The following is a 12,709-nucleotide window of genomic DNA, read 5'->3' on the forward strand; positions in this document are numbered from 1 at the left end:
TTTACAAATATTTATATAAATACTCACATGTTAGTCTTATATTGTTGCATTAAGGTGCATTTAAATTACCTCCGAGGCAAGACAATTAAAAAACCTGGTTTATTTACTTGGCGCTTAATTACTTTTCTTTTCTTTTTGAATGTGTGTGTTTGCGCTCTCAGAGCCAGGATGAGATAAACATTGGACATGACTGACATGTAATAACTACAAAACAAATTAACCCGAGATTGAGCAGTACGTCCTTCCTAGACACGTGCAATATCTGTGAATCGTAAATTTGCAATGCGAGCTATGTTCGTTTGCGCCCACTGTGGTGCGGAACTGGAATGCAAGTTGAGCTCGTTGATGACCATAAAAACGTTAAATACAAACGCTTTCGAAATTGTGGAGAAAGTGTGTTCGAGTTATTAGTTTATCTGACTGAAGTATTTAATATATATTACACTATAGTTAAACGGAAATAAATTGAATACGATAACTGTTTCAGGCGTAACGTTTGCACTATACATGATATTGTTCGAAGAAACGTTTTGAAAGGAATGTCTTTTGAAGGAACGCTCATATAATAGTATATTACAAGACCTGTAACTCAAGCTCTCATTATTTAACATGCTTGGAAAAGTGCATAAATGATGGAGCAGGAAGTAAACCGAAGTCAAAGAAGGGCGAACTGATTAGAAATATGGGGAGGAAAAGTATATGAATATTAATGATTTCTTTTAAATTATGAGAAGAATTGCCTCTATGACTAGCAATGGCGTAGCTACGCAAGTGTTAGGCAAGATCAGGCAATGTCTAAGGAGCCACGCTATTTAAAAGCCCATTACTTTTTGTTTTTTTCATATTCTAAAAGTAATAATAAATTAATAAATATTTTTCCGAACCCATCTTTGATTATTCTGCATGTACAGATTTAAGTTTAAACTTTGTGAAAAAGATATGTTATTAATTAGAAAAGAGTTTTATATCTTCTTTCAAATAATACAAAAATTAGAAATAAAATTAAATGCCACAGCAACGTATCTTGCTTATTGTTAATTCAAGTGCTGAATAAAGAATTCTTTTGCTTGCAGCTATTGGCTCGTCTGCGATATAGTAGCAACAAAAAAGTGCGCGTGTGCGTTCTAATTCAGACTAATCTATTTCGCTAATGTTGATAATTCTGTACTTGCTTTTATTATTCTTTTTATATAGTTAGCCAGAACTTGCTATCACATACCAAATAGGCTAGTTTTAGTTCGACTGCACATGCACATTTGATGAAAGGGGCAACCGGACAGCTATGAGTGCTCGCGCCCTATAGTAGCCTGCGTGCTGTATTAAAGTCAAAACTCTTTATGTCAGTGTCATTCCGATTTAAGTGAGATATTATTCTCTCCGTTTCCTTAGTATAAAATAAAAAAAAAAATATTAGGTTTTTAATTAATATGAAAATGCAATTTAATTTTAAATTCTAAAATTACTATCTTTCTTAAACATGGTACTTCTGACTTTCTTCAAAACACGTAAATCTCATAACAATAAATCTTCAACACTAAGGTCCAACCAACTCATTTCGTTGAAATACAAATGCAAAAACTTCTCAAAATACCAGGGAAGAATAACTCATACATGAAGCAAATCAATCACCAGTTAAAATAAAATAATAAAAAGTTAAAATTAAATAATAACAAGCGAAATCGTGAACTCAGATACACATAATTAGTTAATTCCCAAAGCAAACTGCAATAAGTGGCCCAGGTTCAATTTGCAGATCCATGTTTTTACTACGGATCACATGGGAACATAATAGACAACTACTAAGTTAAACATAAACAAAAATTTACAATTGAAATCCATTTATTAAGCATTAATTAACATAAGTTAAGTTAGTAGCTGGGATACCAGGATCCAGGATCCAGGACCCTGCAAAATGTTTTCTCTTAAATGCCTAACCTCCCACTCATCAGTTATATATAACTATCAGTTATATAGATCAGTTATACAGATCAGGGTTTCTTAACCTTTTACCAGTCGCGACCCCCTTTTATCACTGAGATCTTTTCACGACCACCAGGACCCCATAATACTTTAAAAAAAATTTGTACGAAGTATTGCGGAAATCCGACACACGCGTGAGTGAAACTGTCAATTTTTTCACTTTTACTGTAATATACTATTGCAGTTTTAGGCCATTAACTTTAGTTTCTAATTTTAAGACATAGAACAACGAGAAAATTTTAAATAAGTAACAGACGAAATGACAGCGTCACGTGCAAAGCAAGAAAAATGAACGTTTATATTATAAAAAGAATGCGTCGAAACTTTTCGTTTTTTGATTTCTCTCTATTTGTCTTATCTTTATCTATTTTCAGACACATTGTGTAAAAATATTTGGTAATTGTAAAATTATTATAATAAGTTAAGGATATATCAAAACTGCTCAAATTTTTGGCGACCCCTACTGCAAGTCTCGCGACCCACAGATGATTTTTATGCATTTTGCGACCCAATGTAACGTTTCGCAGCCCCAGATGGTGTCACGATCCATAGTCTGAATACCACTGCTCTAGAGCCTTTGGAAAGCTTCAGATGTTCTCATCGGCAGAACTGAACACTTTTTATAAGCTCTTATTGGTCTTGCAAAAAGTTAAAAAACACTCAGAGATAGTTAATATGGGAAAGTACCAGTTGATTCTGTGGTACATCATTAGTGTACTCCATAGTTTTACCATAGTTACCTATCTCCTGCCTCTACAAAAGTTAAGCACACTACAACTCTCATTATGTATTTCATAAATACATTTATTACTGTGAATTGACTTAGTATTTTTTCTTCTTTTCACTTAGTTATGTTTATTAAGAAAGTTTCTGTGTGGCTGTGTTGCTAACAGAATTTGCTTATTATTAAAATAGTCTTGAACTGCTTACAAACATTAAACGCAATTAACTCAATTATTTGATTAAAATGGATTTTCATTTTATAATTATCTATGCTAATATGACATTTTTTACATAAGCATATGTAAATGAATAAATACAAAATAAAGTTCTAAACCTAACCCAACTGCGTGCTGATAGGAGCAAAAATGGTGGTAATAATGCAGAATAAAATAAAATTAAAAACACGTTTGAATTTCATCCCATATCTAATCAGGAAACAGAAACAGAACAGAATTACATTAAAAAGAACAGAAGTACAATGCCAAACTGAAAAACACGAGGTCAAAATATGCGAAGGTAAAGGAAGAAAAAAGAAAATGGTGTGTTGGTGTATTTAATTATGGCAAATCCCACGAGGGCTATCTGCCTAAGGGGACGGATGCCTTCGTGGAGGACTTTCTAAGGGAAACTGACTCGTATACACGTTACACATGGAGAAAATCACGAAAACACCCATGCAGCCATCCCATTCGCGGGATTCGAACCTCGGACCGAACTACCAGTTTTCGGCGATTTTACCACTCGGACGTTGGTGGGCCCACTCAAAAAAATGAAATTAGCCGTTTAGCTGATGTAAAAAATCGTTCACTGCAAATTTTAAACCTTCATTTGTATCTTTGTTGGTTCAGAAGCAATTTTTTTTTAGTCCAAAGGGTTAATTTGCCCCGAAGGACTATTAATTTCGTTTTGGCAGTTTGCGTTGGTTCGCTATAAATGTCCCATTCACTTTCACTTTTCAAATTGTTGTCACCAAATATTATCCCCCTGTATTATATTTAAAGAAATTAAATAATGAATAATCTGCATAGATGTATGTATGTATGTTTCTCGCATTGTGATGAAACATGCATAGATGTATGTATGTATGTTTCTCGCATTGTGATGAAACAACGGTACCTAGAGTCATCCAATTTTGAATAAGGTATGTTTACACCCGAATATGGGCATCTGGAAGCCCACATTTTGAATTTTCAATTTGTTTTATTATCTACTAGCAGCTACACGGCTAGCCTTTGTCAGGCTTTTAAATGTACCGGGAAAATACCTGGAGGGAACACCTAACGTTAAATTTAAAAACTGTGCAGAATTTTACTCTGCAAAACAACTTCATAAACTTCATAACAAACTTACAATGCAATATCCCTTAATACGAATAGCCCTCATTTTTCCAAGTGGGAACAGTGCTGATTTTCAACTGTCAGCAGTTCAGCATGCAATTGAATGAAAAACTGTTGCCAAAACTAAATTTCTCAAAGAATGAAACTATTCAAAATGATGCGATAAAATCGAAAAGATGAAATAAAAAAAAACTGATTCGAATTTTGAAAAATTGCGAGGTGCACTGGCTCTTGTCTAGATGCACCTATATACCAAATTTCCTGGCCCTGGATTTATTAGCTTACGCGTAGCACGAATGAAAGACACACAGACTCTTTCTTTTATTACACGTAAAAATCTCATATTTTGTAAAACTTTAACGAATTTTTGATAACTAAACAATTTAAAAGCAATAAATAGCAACAATCTATGGGGAAAAATACCTTTTTATCTCCAGCTCGCGGGACTGTGTATAGGAAATTCTAAAAATTTGCTCATTTTAAAATTATTTTGCGATATTGCTATTGAACTGAATTTTATCGTTTAAGTGCGAAGAACATGATACTTAAGGTAAACGCAAAACGTTAAAAAAACACCCCTTTGAACGTAATTCAAAATATAAATTCTTTCAGCTTTTTTTTTTTTTTTTTTTTTTTTTTTTACTTTTACACTCACAAATTTTATTAATAAAATATCGTTACTATTTACGTAAAGTACTTATATTAAAATAACTAACTACTTAACACAAAATTTAAATAGAATAGTATAGTTATATATTAGCATTAGTATAATATTAGTTTCAGATTTTAACAGTCACCGAATATTTTTTTTGCATGTGTTTTTCCCGATTTAAATATGTATATACTTATTTTAGTTTTTGCTTAGGGGCCCACAGTTTCTGTGAAATAGATATACGGCCACTTATATCATACAACACATATTTTACTACTTATAGCATTTACTTTAATCAAGACGTCGCCTGCGGTGAGAAATAACAATAACATTTCAGTTATTTTATTTACCCATCTGTATATTCTTCGTCTTAAGTTTTATTTCCAAGGTCTTCGAAACTCATTTAAAAGCAGCTTTCGCATAACTCGAAAATTTTATTTTTCTACAATAAGAAATATTTTCATCAAATAATGTAGATTTTTTTTTACCAAACATCTTTTAATATAAAACTATATTTAAGAATAAGTTCTGGAATTTCTTGAGAATGATTGAAGTATTAGAATATGCGTTCTAATTTAATTCAAAAGTGCACATGTTGGTAAAAATAATAATTCTCAGTCGCATGCGGAATAGAAAAGGAAGAACAAAATCAATTTGGTTATGTAAATGTAGTTTCATTTAATAACAGCATATGATTGATATCAGAGAACTGAGTTTGATTACAGTAAATTTATGCTAACGACAAAATTTAAATTACATTTGCCAGAAAATTAATATATCTATGATAGGAGTTTATTCGACATATATCAAGAGATGCTCGAAATCTCAAGAAAGATTCAGAGAAAGAAAAACGAAATTAGGTAAGCATAATTAGTTTAACCTACATGATGGTAAAAGTAAATCAAAAAGCATGTTTCGAAGTAAAAATAGAAAAAGTAAAATGTTACAAACAGTAGCATACTCGAAAATTATTTTTCAGATTTAGAAAATAGAAATAACGAAAGGTTACAAAACAAAACAAAAAATTTAACAATATAACATTAACATAACTATTAGAAACAACCTTAAACGAAAATAGCTTAACTATATAGAAATAACCTTAAACGAAAATAGCTTAAAATCAATGCATAGATATCTAAATTAGCAACAAAATAACACATCTGTTTAACATTCTGATATATAACAGGATATTTATGCATATTTAACAGTAATAAAAAGTGTTATGTCTATGGATTCAACCTAAAGTGCTCACTTCACTAGGATTAGATTGACTCATGAAACGTAAAGAATTGGTCACACAATTAAATTCGTAGATTTTTTCCTCATTTGTACAAATATGAATCAGTTTACATTAAAGAGACTTTCACATTTACGAATGACAGTCTTTGTTTTGTCATAATTACCCATCCAAGGTACATTTAATTTAAAGAATAAGATTAAAACCAATTTTCAGAATGGAATATCAAAACATGTTTTTAACTGTTTGAATATTTGGAAATTTAACGAATTTTTTTTAATAATTAACTTAACCGGTAATAGACAACAAGGAAAGTGAAAACGTAAAGAAATTAATTTTGCCAAAATATTAGTAATTTTAAAATTTAAATTTGCTTTAGATAAATATGAAAAGAGCCAAATAACCTAGTTTCGTCTTTAAAACCCAGTCTCTCAGCAAAATCCCTATGCTCGTTTTTCTCAAGAACTCATTGAAACCTGAGTGACATCTAGCAGTTAATGAGTACAGGAAATTCTATCTGCTAAAGCAGTCACATATTTTAAACACCTAACGGAATTTAGTTTATTCCCTAGAAATCACCATCAACCAGAAATAGAATTCCATTTTGTTTGGCTCTGGTAACAAAGGGTTTATCGAAATATTAACATTCACGCTGGCATGCTGCTCTTGTATTCACTAATTTTTTTTCTATTAGCAAAACACCCCGTTTAAATTTTATTAGTATTAACCAACGAAACTAATTATTTGCACAAACCGCAATTAAGTTAAAAATACTTACTTTCTCTAGTTTGCCTTCATGTGGAAGTATCATGCTTGTGGCTCCGTAATACACCATGTAACGAATATCCGAAATATCTATAATCTGTTGTAGGTTGATAACATTTAGCCCTCTAGAGTCAGTAGATGTCATACCGTGGTCAGACACCACCACCAAATTAACCTAAAGATACACAAATTCAAGAATTTTCATTTTGTCCCGTAACTTCACTTTCATAACGGATGTCACTTGTTAAATATATAATATTACCTTAAGTTAATTTTGAGTAAAACGTTAAAGATGACAGTAAAACAATTTCAAAAAAAATTTAACACACTGTTTTACGGTGTATTCATAAATCGAATAAAACAGCCTATATTATTCCTATTATTGTTATACAGAGAGTGCTAGTGTACTTTATCATAAATAAGGTAATACAATCCTTAATATTTTTGTCATAATCAATTAAGAGAAACAAAAGTCCGTATTAAAGGGAAATAAATTAAATAATGCAATAGGAATACTTAAAGAAAATGATGAATAATTCCGAAATATGCAATGGCTCTTAGATTCTCCATAACTCATTCATCGTTTATATTGCGGTGCCTTAATTTAATTAAATTTATTTTTCTTGCACATCTCAATTTATTTAAAATATTTTCTTTCTCTCTTTTAATTAAGCCGAACAGAAGTCCTTTTTTCAATACCAAAGTTGAGGACAAACGCCTTAATTAAAATTTACAATATTCAAAAGATTTGATTTAACAGTTTATGTAAATGCGTTTCAGTCATTGATTTCTTTTTAATTGTTCAGTTGCAAAATTACTTTTTTGGTTTATTAAAGTCATTACCTGTAGAAAACTGCACACGTTATTTTTTCCTATGCAAATCTCCGGAATTGTCTCATATTATACATATTTAGATTTATTCAAATTCAGTAATTAGAGCTGGAAATGATGTAGAATTTCAGTGCTTTCCAATCGTTACGCCTGTTTGATAAAAGACAGGTTCCTTAATTAAAAATTTTAATAAATGTGGAAGTAGTAATAATATGGCATTTGACACACAACTTCCTTATGAAGATTTAGGACACCACCATCGAAAAACAAGGTATTTGTCTCCCTCGCAAGCTCAGGATATAGATGGAAAGAGTATACATCATTTATAGAATTAAACTTTTAAATAAGTAAAAAACCTTTGCGAAAAAATGTGGTGTTTCTAAATCGTGCATTCTGCTAGGTTTACTTGTCACTGTTCTTGCAACTGATCCTCCAGATGGTTCGGAATTTAGGTAACCCATCTTTGGGTACATATGAAGTTCGCTACTTCTCTTCTTGAGATTTCTAAAAAACTACGAAAATATTTTCTTCCCTTCTCCATTTTAAAAATACTGAAAGGAGAGAATCTCTACTGATACGGAATTTATATTAATATCAGCAAGTTTTATTCTGGTCGCAAAATACTATTATTAGAAATACAAAAGTGGAGATATTAACGTGCGGTATTAGAATAGCCTTGCACTAACGAAAGTAAACAAAGCTTTTCATAGTATAAATTTATACAATTTTTAAATTAAAATTAAATTTTAAATTAAATTAAATATCTTTTGATGCATTCTTATGCATATCTCTTTTGATGCGTGTCATAACTACTTTCAAAATATATATATCCATAATGAATTTAATTGTCTGTTCACCTGATTGGAGTATTCGTAATGATCGTGCGATAGTGTGTTTTTTACTTAAATTTTAAGCTCTCTGCTAAGCAACAGAATGCAGGCTTGCAGTTTCAGCGATCATTTTTAAGTCATTACATTCTAGCAAAACTGGCGAATGCTTGGCAACCTGCAGAACATTATGACAAAGAGTGCTTTATGAAATACCTTATTGTCCAATCCTCGTGTAGCCATTTTTTGCTGTGCCAAATCTAAAAGGTTATCGACATCTTTAACTGCATGTTTCCTTTCGACAGAATTAGGTCCATATTTGTGGCCTATAAAAATATGTAAAGCCATTATATACAAACATATTATAAATATCAAGTACTCACAGAATATAAAATTTCAATTACTGAATTTTCTGCAAAGTGTAATGGAATAAAATGGCATAATACACTGTCATTCGAAATAATGCATTTTCTCCATAAAACAATGCAAATTTCAGTTATTCTTGTTTACATTATTTTTTATATTTTATAGGAATAAATAATTAAAATTTTGTCAAAAATTAGAAAAGTGTTGTTGGCAGTAATAATAAGTAATATATCTATTTGTTAAGGAAACCCCATAACGTGATACACATGACTATGCTTGAAAGATAATAGTTTCTTTATGTTTATTAATGTACATAAAGCTAATGATGTTTTACAGAAAGAATATTACTAAGGTTTAACATCACATAAAAGTATACAATTTCTGCTCAAATGTTTTTACAAGTCTCAAATTGTTACGCTTATAGACAAAATTCTTATTACAATTTGGAAGACAAAGTTAAGAGAAAAATCTCATGTTATAAGGATGAATAACAGCTTCGTTTTCATTGCAATGCATTAAACTCGAACCAAATGAAAACAGTCATAAATCTAAGAGTTTCAGTTTTTGCTTCTTCCGATCTAAGTTTATACACAGCTTAAACGAATAGGAAGTGAAACACATCAATAATTTGATATCACTTTTCAATATCATATTTCATACTGATTTTGCAATTCGTAAGATATTTCCTCTACTCTCAATGTGCGATTTTGTGTAGCAACTGGAAAGCGCATCCTGCTAGCAATTGGAAGTTCTGGAATTCGAACCCCCTGTCGGCGTCACTTGTAGAGTCATTAGGTTTATCGATTTAGAAGACGTGAAAAATGTGCAATGCCTTCACCGGATCGCGATATCTGGATCTTCTGAATTTTAGCCGAAAGTGAGATCCAGTTACACCACGAAGGCGTGTATTAGATGAGAGAAAATACGACTTAACCCACCCATTAAGGGCCAGATTTTTTTAACTTGTTTTCTTTTTATTTATTTATTTTTTTTTTCAAATATACCTATTTTGCATTTAAACAAACACAGTGCTCTAAATTTTACATTACTGAAAATAAATAGGATTTTTATTGATATAAAAATCTGGTCATATGCGGATCACGGTGCGTTATATGTAAACAATTGTATATAGGAAATTGTCTTACGAGTGTGAGGCGGTAACATATTCTGCGTGCAATTTATTCATCACACTTTACGCATTGTTTTCGAGCATTTTTTCACAAAACCTACATTTCCTCGCTTTTCCATGTAATGCCATTTCTAAATAATGTCCTTCAAAATCTTTTCTCACATCTACTGATACGCGTTTACGTGAACTCGCACTAAGGGTGGTCTCCTACTCTTTCTCGGGTTAAACAGAAAATGTAAATTATTTAGAACCTCATAACGACGTTTCTGAAATTTAATACAGGCATTTTTATTAGCAATGCAGTGTATTGCATGAGAATTAACTAGGGGCCATGTCCATTGCATTATTAAAAACTGGCAAGGACTATTTCTCGCCTCTAATTTGTATTCTATACTTTTGTATAGCCCAATAAAGCTTTTCCACACCACTGTGATTTGTAATTACCATTGTAATTTGTAATGGCATTAGGCTCCGGAATTATCCCTCATTTTTCTCAGTTATAGACCATCTTTGCACATTCCCAAAGGCAAAATTTTCAAATGATTTGATAACATCCTAACATAGTTTCTATGTTTCTAAACAAGGCCAAATATTCCATTTATTTCATCATATCAATAATCAAAAACCATAAAAATCAAAAAATAAAATTTTTCTTTATTTCCTTATCTGATTTTGTGGAGCCTTTATTCATCCTGGTATACCTCACCTGTTGCAGGTATACTTATCTCTTTTAGATTTTTCAACTAATTAAAATTTGTGAAAAAGTTATTGAAATAAAGGCAGTTTTCTTTCGTTTTGTCTATGGCTGCTAATTTATTCAATATCACCGACATGGCTAATCCATACGTATCTTTTTTGAACTACTGTTTAGCTGGCCTTCATACATTACAGCTTTGTAGCAATATCCAGACACATTAAAATATATTGCCCATTGCCTGAAACCAAAGCGAATGGGCTTCCCTTTAAAAAAATGCTTCAAAAAATTGTGACCATAATAATTCACGAATTCTAATTCAGAAGTCAAACAACAAAAATCAGCGTTATATTTACCAAATTTTCACAGGACTAGTTTCGATGGTTTTACCGAACCACCATCTTCAGCTGCAAAACCGCAAATGAACCAGATAGGACATAATGATTAGATAAGATAAGAAAGCCTGGACAAGAATAAGCAAGTGGCGCCATCTGTTGGTGAAACCAGAACTAAAACATAATTTCTTTAAAGGCCGAAGGCAAATTTGGATTGGAATTAGGATCGTTAACTAGAACAGAAAGATTTTTATGAATGTGAAATGCCTCTAGAAAATCCAGTTCTCCAATGGAAGTTTCTAGATTTTCAACTCTATTAGATAATAACATTTACACCATAAAAAATTCAATAGAGTTTGTAAAAAAAGTTAAAAACATTTCTCCTAGTAATTTACTCATAGTTTCTTTTGATGTAAAATCATTATTCACCAATGTCCCAGCGGAGGGTGCATTAAGATGTCTAGAAACCAGACTTCGCGAATTTCATTTCTCTTGCATCGAAATTGATGAGCTAATTTCTCTCACTCAACTCTGTTTGAAACAAACCCATTTTGTTTTCCAAAATAAATATTACAAGCAAACTGAGGGATTAGCCATGGGAAGCCCCCTCAGTCCCATCCTAGCTGATATCTACATGCATTATTATAAATCAAAATTGTTTGAAACTTTAAACTTCCCGGCATGGTTCCGCTACGTAGACGATACTTTTATCCTGTTTGAAGGTAATAAAGATGATTTAAATAAAGTGCTTTCAACAATGAATTCTATTGATCTTGCTATTCAGTTCACTTTTGAACTTGAGACTTGCAATTCTCTTCCGTTTCTCGACATTCTGGTCACACGTAACACATCCAACTTCAGTACTACGGTTTACCGTAAACCTTCATCGGTTTGCCTTCCACCACACTTTAAATCATGTCATCCGACTAAACAAAAGTTAGCTTCATTTTATTCCTATGTTTTCCATGCTCTTCAAGTTTGCTCCTCCAAACTAGCCCTTGATGAAGAACTAAATTATTTAAAAGCAATAGCTATTGACAGGGGCTTTCCACCCAACATTATTAATCAAGCAGTTAAAAAATTCTCATCTCAACACACTAAAAGGCACACTCTTGTTTTAGGAGATTATAAAACTTCTGTTGTCATTCCCTTCTTTCCATCAATTAGCTATAAAGTTGCACATATTTTGCAGAAATTTAACTTTCGGGTTGTTTATTCTCCCATCAATAAAATTCCGAGTTCCATACTCAAGGACCCCATTCCGGATATGAATTCCTGGGGTATTTATAGGATTCCTTGCCAGTGTGGTTTAATTTACATTGGCCAAACTAAGAGAGCCTTAAAATTTCGCCTCAAGGAACATGAGGCATATGTTAGAAAAAAGGAAACACAGAAGTCTTCTGTTGCTCAACATTGTTGGTCCGAAAACCACACTTTCAGTTTTTCTGCTGCCAAAATTATTCAAAAAACATCTTCCATTGGAGAACTGGATTTTCTAGAGACATTTCACATTCATAAAAATCTTTCTGTTCTAGTTAACGATCCTAATTCCAATCCAAATTTGCCTTCGGCCTTTAAAGAAATTATGTTTTAGTTCTGGTTTCACCAACAGATGGCGCCACTTGCTTATTCTTGTCCAGGCTTTCTTATCTTATCTAATCATTATTTCTTATCTGGTTCATTTGCGGTTTTGCAGCTGAAGATGGTGGTTCGGTAAAACCATCGAAACTAGTCTTGTGAAAATTTGGTAAATATAACGCTGATTTTTGTTGTTTGACTTCTGAATTAGTATTTATTCGGCGTGTTATTGTGTCTTAATTCACGAATTGTTCA

General features: G+C 31.8%; 1 protein-coding gene across 2 annotated transcripts in view; it reads right to left on the reverse strand.

The window, feature by feature from the left end:
* Positions 1 to 12,709, reverse strand: part of LOC118187956 (glycerophosphocholine cholinephosphodiesterase ENPP6-like) — a 342,688-nt gene that overhangs the window by 30,595 nt on the left and 299,384 nt on the right. For both annotated transcript variants that reach the window (XM_085815739.1, XM_035358263.2), the window contains exons 4-5: positions 8,569 to 8,678; positions 6,708 to 6,869 (exon numbers count right to left, since the gene is read on the reverse strand). In XM_085815739.1, coding sequence (XP_085671865.1) covers positions 6,708 to 6,869; positions 8,569 to 8,678 — 272 coding nt within the window. The remainder of the gene's footprint in view (positions 1 to 6,707; positions 6,870 to 8,568; positions 8,679 to 12,709) is intronic.

This window comes from Stegodyphus dumicola, chromosome 4 (genome assembly GCF_044657685.1).
Source record: "Stegodyphus dumicola isolate Sdum_Otavi_A_Nest chromosome 4, ASM4465768v1".
Classification (NCBI taxonomy): Eukaryota; Metazoa; Arthropoda; class Arachnida; order Araneae; family Eresidae; genus Stegodyphus; species Stegodyphus dumicola.